We start from the raw sequence: 19,328 nt of genomic DNA on the forward strand, positions 1-19,328 counted from the left end.
TTTGGAGATTTGTGTGAAGAAAAAATATAAAATATCTCATTAATAGTTTCTATGTTGATTATAAATTGAAGTGTTTTTGATCTTACTGTGTTAAAGTATTAATTTTACCTGTTTTTTTAGGGGAGCTATTAGAAATTTTTTAAATGATGTATATGGTATAATACTTCTGTCAGTGGTGCTCTAGATCAAGCAAGGTAGCTAACTACATTTTTCTGGGGAGAAGATTCATAGCATTCCCAAGAGTCAGAAATCCCAAGGGATGTAAGAATCACAGTACCTGACAGAATTATAAGGTAACTCTGGCTCCTTCTAGAGGTTGCCTTCCTAAAACCTTTTCAGAGAAGTAGCTTGTTTTAAAATAAGGCATTATCTTAAATCAGATTACTCTCCCATGAAAGAGAGATTTTCAGCAGCTCTCTGTTCTGATATTCATCCACTAGCTGGGCAGCTTGGAGCAGGCCTGGATACGCTGGTACTGAAAAATCTTAGTTCTCGACAAAAGTTAGCCTTCTGGAGAAAAGTTACAACTTGAGAACTGCAGCAGTAGGAGTCCCCTCGCCTCCTTCTGCCTCCCTCCCGACACCCAAGCCCTCTGCCAAAAAAAGCAGGGTCTTTATTTGAACAAAAATCCTGAAAGGCTGTGAAATTGTTGCATGGGTAATTAAAAACTTAAAATAAAAAAAATTTTTAAAAAACTAAAAAAAAAACCAACAAAGAAAAAACTAAGCTAAAGGTAATTAAAACTGCTGACCTGAGAAGTTCATGAGGATAGCACAAAAATCAGGTTAGAAGCAAGGAAATTAAAAGCATTTGTTACTTTCAAATAATAAAGTACTTCTTGTTACTAATTTTATAAGTTAAATGACAACACTGAAAGTGGCATATCCTTTTTTTTTTTTTTAAGGATTTTATTTATTTATTTGACAGAGTTCACAAGTAGGCTGGGGGGCGGGGTAGAGCAGGCTCCTGCTGAGCAGAGAGCCCCATGCAATGGGGGGACTTGATCCCAGGACCCTGAGATCATGACCTGAGCTGAAGGCAGAGGCTTAACCCACTGAGCCTCCCAGGCACCCCTGAAAGTGGTATATCCTTAATAAAGCTGTAGCAGAGCAGTTTATTGTCTCATGATATACCATTTGTGTTTCTCTCAGAAAGCTGAACATCATTACACTCTTATCCCTCTTTTACATATTGCCTGTCAGTTCCAGATTTACTAGACCCTAAGCTCTTATTGTAGAAGGGAGTTCAGGAGTGAGACTACCAATGCCAGGACAGGGTCAATTAGGAGAGGGTGGAGGTGTGTAGAGATTTAAAAAGCACATTCAAAATAATCATAGTTCTGATTTAGCCAGGATAGATGGTATATTTTGAAGTTTCAAAGAATATTAAAGGATGCATATTTTGATTCTCAAAAGAGAACACAAGTTAAAACAAGTTTGAGGACCATTGCCCTAAATCCACATTGCTTTCCACAAGAGCAGGGTAGAATAGTAAAATGTCAGCTCACTCTCGAGCAAATCAAAATTCTAAGAATTCTTTGTACTGGAGGGAATAGCACTGAATAACATGCCCCGTGTAATAGTCTATTTAGTTCTTTAATCAGAGTAAGTTTAGACTTTAAATTTGACATATACAAAGTAGAAGCTTTCCTACCTACCTAAAGCATGCCTACGCTTATCACCCAAAGTAGTTATACTTGAAAAGTAAACACAGCATTTCAACATAGTATGATCTTATAAGGCAGAAAAAAAAGTTTGTAGGTCACTTTCCTTACAGCCACTTTTCATCCAGAAGGAAGGCAACAGCTATAACATTTCCTTACGAAATAAGAGGAATCAATATTAGTACAAGACTGAATTATTAAAAATCTTGAGTTATCACTTCATCACCAGTCTCAAAAATTTCTGGGCCCATGGGAGCCGCAGTGTTGAGAATTAGGGACTAGTTGGAAATTTCCTTAGCCTGTTGGCAGCTGTCACCACGTAGAAATGTTTCTTGACGTTAAGGAGAGAAAAGAAGAAAAAAATATATTTTTAGACCAATTGCTTTAAGAACAATAAAAGGACTTAACCAAGTTTAGCCACTTGGGCTTGTTCAAAACTGAGAACTTAATGGAGAAAACAAGTTTGTGGCAAACTTCTAGCAGAAGCCACATGATTTGGGGGCATTCTGGAGCAAGTATGAAGTGAGAAAATAGGTTATCCTGCCCTTTTCATATGAAAAATGGAGTCCATTGGAATACTGTTTTTCAAGTTGCGATTCACAATCCACCACAGGGTCATGAAGTCAAATTGGTGGGTTATGACCCGCACTTTTTTGAATGAAAACAAATACCACAGAATAGAAAATATCTGAGTGCATCACACTCTATTTAGCCAATGTTGGGGTATTTTTATTTCATAGAGTATGTATGTGTATGTGTATTTGTATACTGGCTGGCTTTCTAAGTAAAGGCTTTTGTTTTTTGTTCTTTAGTGAGGATCTGAGTTGATATTAAGATGCAGGAAAGCCAATTTCCTGGAGGACAAATGTTTTTGAGACAGATTTTATGTCCATAGAACCAAAGTGTTTGGTTTGTAAACAAAATTATGAAGCTTTTAAAACCTAATAGGGTTTCCCAGCCCTTTTTCCTGAAACATGCAGGAATCAGATCTCAAGCTGCAGGCAGTAAGTTCCAGGCACTTTACTACTATTGTCGTTGGGAACATATGCTCAAACTTCATTCTTTCATTACAAGTGTCCACCTAAGTATGAACTTAATGCCACTTTTATGCCAGATGTTTGTGGTAGGTGGCATTTTTAATCAAGATAACAGGTTTTGACATAAGACACTTTTTTTTCTCCTAAATCTATTTAGAATGAAAATGTAAGTAAAAACAGCTACACTTCTCTCAAAGGACTCATTAAAGACACATTCTGCCTTCCTAAGAAAAAACAGATACCTTCCATTTTCTCTGAGCCATGTATTTCTGCAGTAATAACTGGGATTTGAGACGAACTTTGGATTTTGAAGCTTTGGCAGGCAAATTATTCAACCACTCATGTTTCAGGCACTGTGCGGCACTCATTCTGCAGCTGTGAAATCAAAGAGAAGTTGAAACTTAGTTAGGGTTGCCTTTTCTGGTTGTCCAGAAGATAGTTCGGGGGCTAAGAAGTCTGAGTCAATGGAACAGATTAATCATTCGGGCAGATTGTGCCACGTACTAAAAAGGAACTCCTCATGCCTAAAATTCCCCTCCTTAAAAGTATGAGAAAGTCATCGGCAAAATGCCCCTGCCCTCTACAGAGGGAAAGTAGCCCAGTGATTAATCATCTCTCTCAGAGTTTGCTGGGGAATCAAGGCAGGGAGTAGAAAGGCCAGCTGGGCCTAGAATTGCTCTTAAGAAGTTGCTCTTATGAACATGAGCCTTGAAAGAAGCTTGTCTCTCCTTGAAAGAAGCTTGTCTCTCCTTCCAGAGAAAAATGTCAGTTTTGTTCATCTGAATTAAAAATATTTTTCCTCTCATAACTTTTCACAATCGGAAAGAATAAAATAGGAAAAGCCAAGGAACATAGCTGTCTCAGAGCTCAGATTCTTGGACCTCGCCCTGGGTTGTTTGCAATTATTTCTTAGTGTCTGATTATCATAAAACTCCATGGTTCCACCCATGAATTGGATAGGGCTGCTGAAAACGAAGTCGGCCTTCATTATCAACAAAAGGTTTTCTGGCCTTTATTCTGGGGAATAACATCTGCATGTCTCAACTTTCTTTCAACATTAGCCCATTAGAAGTGATAACTTAGTAGTAGGACTAATTTATATGTGTGGTCCTTTCTAAAACTCTGTCTAGATTTTATGCTCCTAGTTGTTTATTTTTTTAATGATTTCCTTCATCTCTTCCCCTGCTACTTTTTTAGCTCCAATGAAGTGGCAGACTAAGAAATCTTGGACAGAATTGGTCCAGAGGAAACCCAGCATCAGCCTGACCTTCACAGCACCCAGATGGGTGGTCATGGTCAGAATGGCTTCAGAATGACAAGCAATGAAGGGTACCTCTTCTCTTTGACGAGCAGACGGGAAACAAAGTCTTTGGCCTCCTCCGACAGCCCTTCAAAGGTATCAGCGTCAAAGTCCCAGCTACAGTTCACAATGAAATTCATGGTCTCTGCATCTGTTTCCCCTAGAAATGGGGACAAACCACTGAGTCTACAGAGGAGAGAAAGGACCATCAGTGTGTAGAAGCCATATATGCCAACATGCAACAAGAGTTAGAGGTCTTACAAGGTTCAAGACCATTAGCCAGAACCAAGAGGCTCCCCCATTTCTTCTCTACAGGAGATAGTCCAGTGTGTTCTGTTAGGGGAACAAGCGGCAGGACTGAAAATTTAGAGGCATGAAGAGGGTTTGAATAAATCCCCAGTCATGCTCACCTATTTTCCTTTAAGCCTGAAGTGAAGAATAAACTGAGACCCAGTCCAGTATGTCCATTTATCAGGTACATATTGACTTAATTTTAAAATACCTTAACATGTCTCCGAGACAACCTGGTGAGCTCAGAAACTACCCCAGGCCTTGGGGGCCAAAGGAAAACTGGCTCATTATGTCCCTCTAGAGTGAGGGCAGAGGGACAGGATACTCTAACTGGCTGGCCTTGGGCCTCAAATTCCCCCCACCTGATGCAGTACACCCAAACAAAGTGTGGGGATGCACAGTAGCAACTGCACTGTAATAATAAGTCTGGGAGCAAAGCATGACTTGATTGGGCCTCTGAGGAAAAAAGCCAGAGAGGTCACAGAGATGAGAATGCTTAGTCAGTGCACATATCTCATCTCAGTCCATCCTAACTCTGCTTTCCTCAGTCCAGAGAAAACAGTGCAGGGCAGGAAGGACAAGGTTAGATGATGCAGCAGCCCGTGTCCTGCCCTGTGCATCTCCTCTCCTTAGCACTCTGTTGTACTGCAGCACCTGCATTTCCTTGCTAGAGAGCTTTCTCTCCAGTGGAAGCTGCTTTATCCGCCCAGAAGTTTCAGGGAACCAAGGTCCTCGGCATCAGCACACAAGCAACAACTGATAAGAGTTGGTGTATAAATACCCTAAGTCCCTCCCTGCTCAGACAGAGTAATTGTGAAGGGCTGTTCCACGATGGGAGCCAGGCTCCTGGGCACTCACAACATGTAGGTAATGACTCCCACACTCCACATGTCCGTAGGGAAGGACACAAATTCATAGTTGACCACTTCCGGGGCCAGGAACTCTGGAGTGCCGAAGTTCACCTTCAGCTTCTCCCGAGGCTTGTACCTAGCGAAGAGAGGGTGCAGAGGACCATGGGAGTGAGCCCGGAGAGAAGATGTGGAGGCTGGGACTAGTTCCAGGTTGGAGCTAGACATTCCCAGCCCTTCCTGTCTGCCATGTTGTCTAGACCTCACATATCACCACATAAGCATCATAACTCTGCCCCAACTTCAGACTTTCCTAAGTCAGTAGGGAGAATCAGAAAACCACAGCACTCTTCCTCCAGGCAACTGCAACGTGAAAAGGAGAGAAAGTCAATATATCTTATTCATCATGCAGCCACACGAAGAAGCACAAATTGGAGAGCAGCTGTCTGTGGAGGCCTGCTCTTGTGGTGTGAGCCATTTGGTTGGTGAGATGACAGTAAGAATTAGAAAAAGCAAATGTGCTCAAGATCACTAATCATCAGGAAAATACAACTCAAAACCACAAGGAGATATCACTGCACATCATGACTGCTATAAAACAAGCAAACAAACGAAAGACCAGAAAATAGCAAGAGTTGGCTAGGATGTAGAGAAACTGGAACCCTCGCTGGTGGGAATGTAGAATAGTGCAGTTGCTATGGAAACAGTATGGCAGTTCCTAAAAAAAATTAAAAATAAAAATAGAACTACCATATGATCCAGCAATCCCACTCCTACATATATATCCAAAAGAATTGAAAGCAGAAACTTGAGGAGATATGCATACACCCATATTCATAGCAGCATTATTCATAACAGCCAAATGGAGGAAATAAAGTAAGTGTCTACTGATGGATGACTGCAAAAGTAAAATGCGGTAGACACATACAGTGGAATATTCTTCGGTCTTACTATATAAGGCAATTCTGACTCGTGCTACTATATGGATGAACCTCCAGGACGTTCTGCTAAGTGAAACAAGTCGTCACAAAAGACAAATGCTTTTGTGTTTTGGTATGGTTCCACCTTGAAAAGGCACCCCTAGACTAGTCACAGTCAGAGACAGTGGGTAGAATGGTGGTTTCCAGGGGCTGGAGGTAGGGGGAAAGTGACCAGTTACTGTTTAACAGGTACAGAATTTAAGTTTTGCAAGATGAAAAGGGTTCTGGAGATCGGTTGCACAACAATGAGTAATACTTAACACTAATGAATTAATTCAAAAACAGTTAAGATGATAAGTTTCATGTGTGTTTTACATAATTACAATAAGAATGAGGAAAAAGGTTCTGGGGCGTCTGGGTGGCTCAGTCAGTTAAACAGATGCCTTTGGCTCAGGTCATGATCCCAGGGGTCTGGACTGAGCCTCAGATGGGCTCCCAGCTCAGCGAGGAGTCTGCTTCTCCCTCTCCCTCTGCCCCTACCTCCTGCTCATGCTGTCCCTCTCTCTGTCAAATAAATCCATAAAACCTAAAGATCGTATTGATTTATTTGAGAGAGAGACAGAGAGAGAGCATGTGCGGAATGAGAGAGAGCACACAAGCAGGGGGAGGGGAAGGGCAGAGGGAGAAGCAGGCCGACTCGGGGCCTGATCCCAGGATGTTGGGATCATGACCTGGGCTGAAGGCAGGTGCCCAACGACTGAGCCACCCAGACACCCCAATAAATAAAATCTTTAAAAAAAAGAAAAGAGAAAAATGGTTCTGAATAGGAAGATTAATAAAGGTTAGGAAGAGAGTTGATGGATGAATGGGAAAGGGGGTGGCCAAAGGCGGTTTTTAGAATTTGTGGACTTTCAGAAAGTCTCTAGCTAAAATGTAATGAGCAACATCAAAGATGGCCTTTAGGGCGCCTGGGTGGCTCAGTGGGTTAAGCCGCTTCCTTCAGTTCAAGTCCTGATCTCAGGGTCCTGGGATCGAGTCCCGCATCGGGCTCTCTGCACAGCAGGGAGCCTGCTTCCCTCTCTCTCTCTCTCTGTCTGCCTCTCTGCCTACTCATGATCTCTCTGTGTCAAATAAATAAATAAAATCTTAAAAAAAAAAAAAAAAGGTGGCCTTTAGTAGGTGAGTAGATAAATAAACTGTGGTACATCCAGACAATGAAGTAGTACTCAAAGCTAAAAAGAAACAAATTATCAAGCCATGAAAAGACATAGAGGAAACAAGCCCACAGCACTAAGTGAAAGAAGCCAGTCTGAAGGGGCTACAAACTGTATGAGTCTAATGTCATTCCAAAAAAAGCAAAACTATGGAGACCTATGGATAGCAAAATTATGGATAGTATATTAAAAAGATCAGTGGGGGCCAGGGCCTGGGGTGGGGAGAGGAAGGGAGGGATACAGAGGTGAGAGAACAATGGATCTGTAGGGCTTGGAAATACTCCATATGATGCCGAAATGATGAATACATGTCATTACACATTTGTCCCAACCCAAGAGTGAATGGTAATGTAAAGTATGGACTTTGAGTGATAATATGTCAGTGTAGGTTCATCATGGGTAGCAAATGTACTGCCCTGTACTACCCTGGTTGGGGGCGGGGGGAGCTTGATTGGGAGTAAGGAGTACATGGAAAATCTCTGCACCTTCCCTTCAATTTTATTGTGAACCTAAGATTGTTCCTAAAAAAAGAAAATAAAGTATTTTTTTTAAAGATTTTATTCATTCATTTGACAGATAGAGATTACAAGTAGGCAGAGAGGCAGACAGAGAGAAGAGGAAGCAGGGTCCATGCTGAGCAGAGAGCCTGATGCAGGGCTTGACCCCAGGACCCTGGGATCATGACCTGAGCCCAAGGTAGAGGCTTTAACCTACTGAACCACACAGGCGCCCCTAAAGTATTAATTTATAAAATATAATGGACACATCCTATTTGCCAGGCTAAAGGTTTTCCATATATATGTAATCTCTTCTCATTCTTACAATAGCCCCCATGAAGTCTCTAAGATTACCCTCCTCATCTTACAGATAAGGCAATTGAGAATAAAATGAAAATCCTGCCAATGTGTCCTGCTTCCCTTAAACCAGGGAGGTGACTTGTTAAAGAGCTTTCTCTTCCAAATTTACTGAGAGCCAGATAAACGCAGGCTTGTGCCAACACAGCCTAACTTCATCCAGTAAAGGAGCTACCAGGATCATCTTGGTAGCCTCATTGAGCGCAAAGCAAGGAGAGAGCAGGATCCCCCCTCTGGCAGACCCTGGCAACTACTGACTCACGGCCAAGCGGCCGAGCTGAAAGGGACATCTTTCCCCTGGACAACAAGCAGCTACTCTGCTCAGACAAGTCCCCAGGGAATGCCACAGCGTCCTCCAGCATCTCAGGACCGATAAGAAGAAGAGGACAATACAGTATTTGATTCATTGTGTAGGGAAAGAATCTTTGGTTAAGGAAATGGATCCAGGGGATGCCTGGGTGGCTCAGTTGGTTGGACGACTGCCTTCGGCTCAGGTCATGATCCCGGAGTCCTGGGATCGAGTCCCGTGTTGGGCTCCCAGCTCCATGGGGAGTCTGCTTCTCCCTCTGATTTCTCCTCGCTCATGCTCTCTCTCACTACCTCTCTCTCAATAAATAAATAAAAATCTTTAAAAAAAAAAAAAAGAAAGAAAGAAAATGGATCCAGAAGCCTTGATGAAGATCTTAATTATGGTTTTGTTGTAAAACAGTGTGTTGTTTTCTTTTGAAAATGTACAAAATATCTATCACTACTGATAGTATATTAATATTAGTGTAGAAATCGGTTTGTCTTGCATACTAGTGTAGATACACACATTCTAGCAAATGTATTTGCAACTATGATGTGGTCAGGGCTTTGTGATATAAATATACGTTTTTAAGTGTACTTTCGCTTTTAAAATGCATGTTTGGTGTTTCACAATAAAAGATCTGAAACCTCCCTCCCGCCCCCGCATAAAAGGAGAGAAGAAAAGAGAGAGGAGCGAAGACCCAGGCTCTCAGCCCCTAGAAGCCACTTTCCCAGAGGCTGCCTTGTTCTCACTGCTTCATCTCGCCCCCGAGCCACATCCTGTGTCCTGTGACTTTGTCACTCACTCGCCCCACCCCACTGACACTGGCTCGGCCACGTGAGATGCAGGGGGTATGATAGCGGGGCCCATCCAAGCTAGACCGTTATAGCTTGCCTCCTGGTTCCTCCGCCGCCACCATGAGGAGAGAACGGGAGACACATAGAGTAGCTCTGCCCTCACTGACCTGCGTCTTAGATCCAAGCCCGAGTCCCCTTGGTGGTCAGGAATCAGTGATTCCCAACCATTGGCCCATGGGTAAATGTTTAACAACCAGCTATCTGATTAAGAAAAAAAAAAAAAGGTCCTGATTTGCAGCATTTGCCATTTGTAGTGGTATAAATACTGATTTAATGATGGCCGATTTCAAACATGATGAATGTCTGGATGCAGAGCTGGGAAGCAACGGGCTGTAGCACGCCATCCCATGGTCTTTCAACAAGCACCAATAATTGCAAGAGCAGTAAAATAATTAGGAAGTGATAACGTTTGAAAATACAAGTTCTTTAATTGTAAGTTCATACAATGTAATCGTTAATTAATGGTACATTTTAACAACTGTTTACGAGGTTCCTTATCTTGAGCGGCTATGAGTGGATCCAGCATACCACACCCCCAGATGACTCGCAAATGAGTGGATGAGAATAAATGACAGCTTTAAGCCTCTGCAGTTTGGAGGGGTTTGTCACACAGCAGTACTGTGGCAGTTAACTAACACCAAAGCTGTTTCAATATATCACCAAGACCTCCTCTCCAAATTCCTAAGGCACTCTGTGACCATAGGGTCACATATGAGGTTGCAGCCTCACGGAGGCTGGGGCAGGCACTTCCTTGCCCTGCCAAAGGATCTGATGAAATAGGTTTGTATTTGAATCTGAGTACCGGACTGGTAGTCAGGAAGCCTAACCCTGCACCCAACATTCTGGAGACCAAACTTAAACAAAATACTTCCTATCCTGCCCCCATCCTTGACCCATAGGCCCCTACTTAGACCCACTGATGGGTCTCACTGCCCACTGGTTTAACACTGGTTCCTCTGGCTGGATGTTTTGGCCTCTGAGGATCTGTGTGTGCCAACCCCCCAGACCCCCACCCCTGCCTACATGATGGTGGCCATCCCCAGACTGTACACCTCAGCATCTTTAATAGCTCCACCCAGAAATACCACTTTACTTCCTACAGTTTGTATTCTAGGGGGAAATTGGCTTTTCCTTCTTCTCTACAAACACTGCTTCTTCTGGCATATAAAATAGGCTCTCTCAACCTGCACATTCCCCCCACAGATTCCTCCTCTTAGAAGGACATGCAGGCCAATCTGGCAAAATCCAACTTGCCAAATAATCCTTTTGCCCAATGGCCAGGTTGCCAGACTGCTGAGGATGTTTCCGATGTTTTCCTTTTACCTCCAGCTGGAGCCAGTGCCTCTGTCAGCCCATCTCTGCTGAGTGCGGTTTCCTGAGCACCATGTGTTTTAGACACCAGCATTTCCCCCGTGCCCAGCAGTTTCACGTGGGTGGCCTTCTCTTCAATGTGGTTCCCCGTGTTTATTGTCTTGAACTTGCCTTGCCCTCTGCCTCTGGGCCATCAGCAAAATTATTGTCATCGATGCCTTTGACCAGGTTAATGAATTTATCTGACAGTTTGAGATGGACTGCCTGGGAGTTTGGGGATAGATTTGGACTAACATGTTTGGTAGGCTGTCCTACAGCCTTTTTCACCTCCCCACTAGGTAACTCGATGCCTGATAGGATAATGTTCAAGTTCTTAGCAGGACATTCAGGACTCCCTAGTAACACCCCCATCTTCACTGTATCTGCCTCCCCCCCCATCCCACCCCAGCTCCTCCCTTCCTGTGTGGGCCTGGTGTACATCCTCTACCAGCCCCCATCACCCACACCCCCCCACCACTCCCACCCCCACCCCCATGTGCTGGAGCTGGTTCTCAAGATTACAGGAGTGTACATCTCCTCCCAATCTGCATTCAGTGATGTTGTGTTGGTAGGTTGAACTCAGCTGCAATTAGCAAAGGCTACAAGTCGAACCCCATCTCCATCCAGCCCCCCCACCCAGAGCTGATAAACCTTTGCCAGCATACTACTGCCTGCAGATAACAACCCTCCCTTCCAGCTGCTCAGAGAAGACTTCCCAGAATCCAGTTGCCTCAACTAGTAAATCCTTGCTCTGAATTCAGTTTGTCACTGTAAATACTCATTTGGCAATCGGACATCTGGCAGTTGGGAGGGTACCACATACACACTGTGGGAGGCTGTGCATTCTCAGTTTGCCCCACCTACGTGAGCGTTGGTTCCTGGAAGGGCAATGTTTTGTGGCTCTCCAAAGGGCTATGATACATAAACAGATACAAAGGACAACTGCAGCATTTACTTCCATGAGAAGGGGGCCTGATGCTTAGGAAAGAAATGTCGAAAAAGACACTTTGGAAGGCAAGCAATGATAATAATAAAATAGATTCAGAGACATTGCTATAGCATATAAGAACGCAAGCATATAAGATGTCTCCCAACTTGATAAGACGTTATTTAGGAAAATATTAAGTAATTTTTTACATCATGGATTGAATGTGATTTTGAAGCATTTGGGTTGGGGGCTTTGGCATACCGTTCATGAAAAACAGTACACAGTGTAATAGGGATCCTAAAGGTACAGTAGGAATATATGAACTTTCCTCTGCTGTTAACTCTCACAACATCACCCTTGGCCTCATCCATCATGTTGGCATTGAAAAATGCATCTTTTGCACCTGCAAAAGAAGCAAAGTTATCACTTCACCAATGGGGAGGGACCTAGGAAGATGCCACTGTGGTTTTGACTACTACTTCTGGGAGGCAGGTCTGGACAGCAGAGGCTGAGCTCAGGCAAATGGCTCTGTCTCCGCGGGGACAAGGTTTTGCTTTCTTCCCCTGTGGTGGATGGAGTGGAGGACACTGTTAGGTTTATAAAGGGGCAAAAACAACTTCTTTGTGGTAAATGTTTAGCAGGATGAGAGAAAATTTGAAGAGTTGAAAATTCAGGTGCACTGTGGAGACCTAACTAGAAAATATATGATTCCCAGAGAAATGTGATTCCTGGTAGAAATAGAATTCTGGAGGAAGTAGACTGTGGGTGCTTAAAGGTTTGGGGGACAGCCCTACCCAACGCCATTGTTAGGAACCCGTATACCCAGCTGTGTGTGCCAGGGGCCAGAGTGTTCATCACACATTTGACTGGACAAGATCTTAAAAGTACTTATGGATAAACCATCCTTCACTAGGCTCTAGGCATTTTAAGGGATTTTAAGATGTTTTTTAAGTTACATGTTTACTTTGTGTAGTCAAACTGGAGAACCTAGCCACCCTTCTAGGCTGGGTCTGCCCTGTTGACATATTATTCCATTTAACCTTTAAAACTGCCCCATGTTAGCAGGCATTTCATTTTATCATCATTTTACCAAGATTTAACTCAGTCTTGAGAGGCCCAGAACCACTCAGCTGGACACAGCCTACACTAGGACATACGCGTCCTCTTATTTAAACTACTCACTTCCCAGAGGGCAGGGATGGTTCTGGATACCTCATACAGCTCAGCACATCCTAGCTCCAGGTTCTATTCAGGGATGAATAGAACTGATCTGACACCCCCACCCCTTGCACCCATGCAGTGGTCCTCTTTTAACCTGTCACATGCTCTCTGTTCAGACAGGGGGATTGAAATAAAATGAATCCCACAGCCTTTTAAGGAGAAGCAGAGTCTGAAGCATGAAGCCACACCCCCACCCCCCTGGCTAGTAACAAGGCCTATCTCTGCACAATCAAAGTCTACCAGCCTGTCAGGGACAGAGGTTTCTGTGTCAGTTCCAAAACTCAAAAATCAGAGAGGATGAATACCCAACTTTTATATCAACATGGATGGGACTGGAAGAGCTCATGCTGAGTGAAATAAGTCAAGCAGGGAGAGTCAATTATCCTATGGTTTCACTTACTTGTGGAGCATAAGGAATAACATGGAGGACATGGGGAGAAGGAGAGGAGAAATGAGTTGGGGGAAATCAGAGTGGGGAGATGAACCATGAGAGACTGTGGACTCAGAAAAAAAACGGAGGGTTTTGGAGGGGAGGGGGGGGGATGGGAGAGGCTAGTGGTAGGTATTAAGGGGGGCATGTATTGCATGGAGCACTGGGTGTGGTGCATAAACAATGAATCTTGGAACACTGAAAAGAAATAAAATTTTAAAAAATGAAAAAAATAAAAATAATGCTAGCACGCTAAAAAAAAAAAAAAAAAGGCTGAACTGTGGGTAACCACATCCAAAAGAGCCACAAGCAGTCCCCCAGGAGTTTTGTCAAAGTGCCAAAATATAACTTTCTTACCTTCTGGCCAGCCCAAAGTCAATGATCTTAATTTGATGTCCTGTCTGACTGACACACAGTATGTTCTCCGGCTGGGAAAGAAAGAGAGGTCTGCTTAGCTCAATCAGCAGCCAAGAAGGTGCGCAACTCCCACACTTACGTCAACAGGCCTCAGATTCCCAGCTTCAAAGAGAATGAATGGGTCAGGACAGTGCTCCTACAGGAAAATGTAGATCACAAAAACGAAGTGGACTGATGTGAGATAATAAGGAGTGGTATGGATTGTAGGGAACTGGGGGACTTCTGCCCTGTGTAAAGCAGCTCCAGCCACTGGTCACCATGCAGGAATGCAGGCCCAGTTGCTCAAGAGAAGCCAGAGTATATATCTTTATGTGAAAATTCCATGCTTTTAAATATTGACAACTCCAGTTTAAACATACGTCCATGTGCGGGAGTTAAGTAGAACACCTTTGTGATGCAGGCTTGACCCATAGGCTGCTTGTTTGAGAAGACTGGCCTGGGGTCATAGTTCTAAACCCTGGCTTTCCTTTAGAATGATTGGGCAAACTCTCAAAACTCCCATGGTCTAGGCTCCAACCCTGACTAATTATATCACTGAATCTCAGGGATGGGGACCAAAGCTTCAGTAGTCTGTTCAAGGAGATCAGAGCTGCTCAACGTCAGTCTCCCATTTTGTGGTGATAGCTGTGACCCATGGGATGGAGGTGGTGGTCTTGACAGGCCTCTCCTCTCAAGTTCTTCAGATCAGCTCTGAGGCCCAGAGGGAGAGTGGAATGGTGCTTGCTGCTTTTGCAAAGCAAATTTGGATGGGGTAGGGGCGGGTGCACGTGGAGGATTTATGGTAGAACAGCTCTGGAAACCCAGGGCCTAGTAGATGAGGTCTAGGGGTCTATTATCTAGGTCTGTGTCCCTAGGTGAGTCCCTTCTCATTCCTGAAACCTCAGTGTCTCTGTCTATAAAATGGGAATGATAACCACTTCCTGCCTTCCTCCTGGGAAGGTATGAGAATCAAATCACATAACATGTATGAAAACACCGTACGGCTTTCAAAGAAAATACCAGGTTCTGTTTCGCCCAACAGAAGGTTTTATTGTTTTTTATGGTACAATGGAGTCATACAAGTTCTCAGATAGGAGCAGGAGAACGGTAATTTAAAATCTCCACGTCTTCTTTATAAAGTCTAGAACAACACTGCCTGATAGAACCATAATGTGTAAACTACATATATAATTTACAAAATTTTCTAGTAACCACAATAAAAAGGTAAAAAGAAATTAGTGAACTTAATTTTTATAACAGCATTATTGAAATATAAATAATAATATATATAATAATGATGCTATCATAAAATTCATCATTTTAACGTGTGAGATTCTACAGGTTTTAGTGTATTCAGAGAGTTACGTAATGATTTTCACTATCTTATTTTAGAACATTTTTATCTCTTCCAAAAGAACACAACTCATACCCATCTGCAGTCACTCTCCATTCTCTCCATTCTCTCTCATTCTCTCTTATAACTACTAACCTATTTTCTGTCTCTTTGGATTTGCCTATTCTGGACATTTCATATAAAGGAATCATACAAACACCAACCTTTTTGCACCTGACTTCTCTCATTTAGCACCATGTCCTTCAAGTTCATCCATATTGTAGTATGTAACAGTATCTCCCTTATTCCTTTTCAGAGCTGAATAATATTCCATTGTATGGATATACCGTATTTGTTTACCTGTTCATCTGCTAGAGAATATTCAGGTTGTTTTCACTTTGGGGCTATTATGCATAATGCTGCTAAGAACATTTATGTACAAGTTTTGGTGTCGACTTATGTTTTTGATATTCTTGAGCACATACCTGGAAGTAAAATTACCAGGTCATGTGGTAACTCTGCATTTAACATTTTAGGAACTGCCAAACTGGTTTCTAAAGTGGATGCACAATTTTACAATCTCATCAACAATGTATGAGAGTTCCAGGGTGCCTGAGTGGCTCAGTTGGTTAAGCAACTGCCTTCGGCTCAGGTCATGATCCTGGAGCCCCGGGATCAAGTCCCACATTGGGCTCCCTCCTTGGCAGGGAGTCTGCTTCTCCCTCTGACCTCTCACGTCTCATGGTCTTTCTCTCTCATTCTCTCTCTCTCTCAAATAAGTAAATAAAATCTTTAAAAAAAAAAAAAAGTATGAGAGTTCCAATTTCTCCACATCATAGCCAACACTTCTTATTGTCTGTCAGTTTTATTTTTTATTTTAGCTTAGTCTAATGGGTGTGAAACAGTATCTCACCGTAGTTTTGATTTGTATTTCTCTAATGACTAATGATGTTGTGAATTTTTTCATGTACTTATTGTTCATTTCTATATCTTTATTGGATAAATGTCTATTTAAATCCTTTGCCCGTTCTAAAATTTGTCTTTCAATTACTGAGTTGTAAGATCTCTTTACATATTATAGATACAAGTCCCTTATCAGAGATATTGTTTGGAAATATTTCTCCCATTCTGTGGGCTGTCATTTCACTTTCATGATGATATCCCTTGAAGCACAAAGGTTTTTAATTTTTATTAAGTCTAATTTATCCATTTTTCTTTTCTAGCTTTTGCTTTTCAGTCATTTCTAAGAAATCACTCCCTAATAATACAAGGTCACAAAGATTTAATCCTATGTTTTCTTCTAATGATTTTATAATTTTAGGTCTTATATTTAAGTCACAATCCATTTTTTGTGTATAGTATCAGTGTATTATTTTGCATGTGGGTACAAGCATGGTGTCCATTGAAAAGATTATCCTTTCCTCATTGAATTGTCATGGCACAGTTTTCAAAAAATCAATTGGCCACAAATATAAAGTTTTGGTTCTGGACTCTCAGTTGTATACAATTGCGCTATCTATTCATCCTCATACATATAACCCATTGTTTTTGTTGCTGTAGCTTAGCTGTAAATTTTGAAATTGGGAAATGTGCATCCTTCAACTTTGTTCTTCTTTCTCAAGATTGTTTTTTGCTGTTTTGCCACAGAAAAGCAGGAACCCTACCCGCCCCCCCCCCGCCCCCGGCACCACCACCACCACCACAAGCCCAGGTAGAGCCTGACCTTGAGGTCCAGGTGCAGGATGTAGTGTTGATGAAGGTAATGCACCCCCTCACAGATCTGCTTGGTGAACAAGATCACATCCAGTTCGGTCAGCTGGTACTTCTCCTCTGTGATCCGGTCAAAGAGTTCACCTCCATCCACACTACCAGGACAAAGAGAGAGACAAGCACTGGCCTAAGGAAGGTTCTCAGAGGAGTTCTCTTATCACCAAGAGTCAAAAGAGGCCAACCCAGAAAAGCCTGAAGCCACTGCCATCTTGGATTTCATGGAGATCTTTGTTCTAGGCCTATTCCCAGCTCAGAGGGCAGGAGGTAAAAAGGAATTGATGGGCCAAAAGGAAGACTGGGAATTGTCTTCAGTGTTGATAATCCAGGCTCGCTCTGGATACTCTAAGTCAAGGTAATAAACTCATTTGCCTACAGGAGCCAATTAGTACTTACATGGCAAGAACCCAAATCGAGCAAAAAAGACCAGATCTGAGTCAAAAGTTTCTATAAAATACAGCCCCTTAGTCTATCTTTGTTTTTTCACTCATGGTAGAGACATGACATGACAAACCTTACCAGAAGGAAAATAGCAACACAAGCACAAAAATAAATGGCCTCTGAGCCCCTGGCCTCAGCTTCAGGGGTAGTTGGGAATGGTGAGGACTGGGACAAATGAGACACTGGTTGCCCTGTCTACAAAGGTCAGCCATTAGGAGCTCTAGCACACCATTTCTAGCTGGAAACACAGGTCTAGAATTACTAGTTCTTTCACATTTTTAAGAAAAAACAAGATAGCTGGGTTTCCATGTGAAATTTCCCAATTTCCAATTGCTAACACCTGAATCAAAATTACTGAAAACTGTAGGCCAAACTGACATATATCTGAGTGAGTGAGTCAGGTTTACTGCTGGTTTACAGCAAATGGCTTTGTCCTCCATGCTCCATATTGGAGGTGATGATATTCCCTACATAACCCAGAGAGGGCAAGGGGAAGAGGAAGGGAGAATTTTGCCTAGAACTATTGCTCCAAGCCCCAGTCCTGAGTCCTGGCCCACAGAGAAGTCACTACTCCATCTCCCAAGATACTCACTACTCCATGACGAGTGTACAGCTGTTCTTGCTCTCAAAGGCATCATAGAGCTGGATCAAGTTCACATGGCTGAGCTGGTTCATGATGTTGACCTCATTCTTCACATCCTCCTTGCAGAGTCAGACAGGAGAGGAGATTCCAAGAAATGGGTCAGAAAGATGAGCCAGCTGTGCCTCCCAGGACACATGCATGCCCACCTCCTCCTTTTCTGCTCTCACATCAGGTCTCCAACTCATGACCCAAACCAGTTCTTAAAACAGAAGGGACTTAACTTCAATCCCCCATTCCACAGATAGGGAACCTGAGACCCAAGAAGGAAGCTTGGAAGTCCAGAGGGACCCTGCTGCCCAGGGTATGAGGTGATGTGTTGAGCAGAGTGTGGGAATCATGGAAAAGAGACAGGGAAGTTGACAGGGTTCCTGATCAGCGTTCAGGGGTCTGGGGAAGCATGGGGCCAGGGAGCCAAGAAGGAAGTATAGGAGCCCCAAACATGGCCCAAGGTACTAGCTGGCCCAGGGCAGATGCCTCACCCGGTCCTTGGCACTCTTCACTTTGATGATCTTGGCTGCCAGCGAGAGCCCTGTGGACTTCTCTGTGCACCTGTGGACCTGGCCAAACCGGCCCCTGCAGAGACATGATGGTAAGGCAGGCTGAGAGCCCAAGGTGAGCCATCCTGTATCTCTGGCTTTCTGGTCCTGCCCTTTGTTCATAAACACCATGGGGATTACCCTGCACCCCGGAGGCACTATAACCATTACCCCTACACCATATGGGTTATTCTCAAACCTAGAGAAGATCTTCACCCTATTGTAAGTGGTGTATACCATACCCCAGGGAACTACTGCCCTCACTCCACACCACCCAGACCGCCCTACCACCTCCAGCATATGGCTCCCACCCATGCCCATATACCATGTGGGCTTCCCTGCACTCACCCACTCTCTGTAGGCTAGCCAGTCACTAGCATGCTCTGCACTCTATCCCACCCCGGGCCTTGGCTCTCAACCAACCCCCTCCCGAGAAGCATCCAGCAGCATGCCAGCTCAGGTGTCCAAGTGTCTCTGCCCCCATCCCTCCTGCTCCTGCCCCTCATCAAAGCAGAAGCCCACCTACCCTCCCAAGACATCATGCTGACACACTGTGTAACCTGCCGAGGTCGAGGTCTCCTTGACACTCACCACCCGGTGTTCAAAGGGGGCTGGTGGGGCTGGGCTGTCATCTGTTTGGGAGACAATAGGATGTGAGCCTCTAAGTGCAGCCTCCTCCACTCAGCCACCTGCTTGGGTCAAGTGACAAGCCCCTCGCCCTTCTCAAGGATCACCTCATTGAATCACCCATATGGCAGAGGAGCTAGCTGAATTTCAGAGAGGTGAGGTGACTGGCCCCACGGGCACACAATGAGTCAGTGACAGACGGGAGTCAAACCCAAATCTCTCGTCACCTAGTGGTGCTCTTTGCAAGGTGGAGAAGTTCTACCCAGTCTGTTCACTGACGTTGAGAGGGGATACAGGGTGGATCTGTGTAGCCAGCAGGAAACGGAAGGCACCCTTGAACAGGGTGATCAAGCAGAATTTAATGATGGAACTATATTTGAAGG

The 19,328-nt window shown here is 43.7% G+C and overlaps 1 protein-coding gene across 4 annotated transcripts in view; it reads right to left on the bottom strand.

Moving 5' to 3' along the window:
• Positions 1–985: 985 nt before the first annotated feature.
• Positions 986–19,328, bottom strand: part of MYLK3 (myosin light chain kinase 3) — a 45,893-nt gene continuing 27,550 nt past the window's right edge. For 3 of the 4 annotated variants that reach the window (XM_004744109.3, XM_004744108.3, XM_004744107.3), the window contains exons 5-13: positions 18,845–18,950; positions 18,262–18,355; positions 17,732–17,841; positions 16,655–16,796; positions 13,560–13,630; positions 5,150–5,278; positions 4,034–4,186; positions 2,943–3,075; positions 986–1,994 (exon numbers count right to left, since the gene is read on the bottom strand). In XM_004744109.3, coding sequence (XP_004744166.1) covers positions 1,935–1,994; positions 2,943–3,075; positions 4,034–4,186; positions 5,150–5,278; positions 13,560–13,630; positions 16,655–16,796; positions 17,732–17,841; positions 18,262–18,355; positions 18,845–18,950 — 998 coding nt within the window. In that variant the 3' untranslated portion in view covers positions 986–1,934. Of the gene's footprint in view, positions 1,995–2,942; positions 3,076–4,033; positions 4,187–5,149; positions 5,279–8,774; positions 11,955–13,559; positions 13,631–16,654; positions 16,797–17,731; positions 17,842–18,261; positions 18,356–18,844; positions 18,951–19,328 lie in introns of those variants that run through there. The other variant, XM_013052087.2, reaches the window with a different exon arrangement.

Source organism: Mustela putorius, unplaced genomic scaffold (assembly GCF_011764305.1).
Source record: "Mustela putorius furo isolate JIRA1106 unplaced genomic scaffold, ASM1176430v1.1 tig00000174_pilon_pilon_pilon, whole genome shotgun sequence".
Lineage (NCBI taxonomy): Eukaryota > Metazoa > Chordata > Mammalia > Carnivora > Mustelidae > Mustela > Mustela putorius.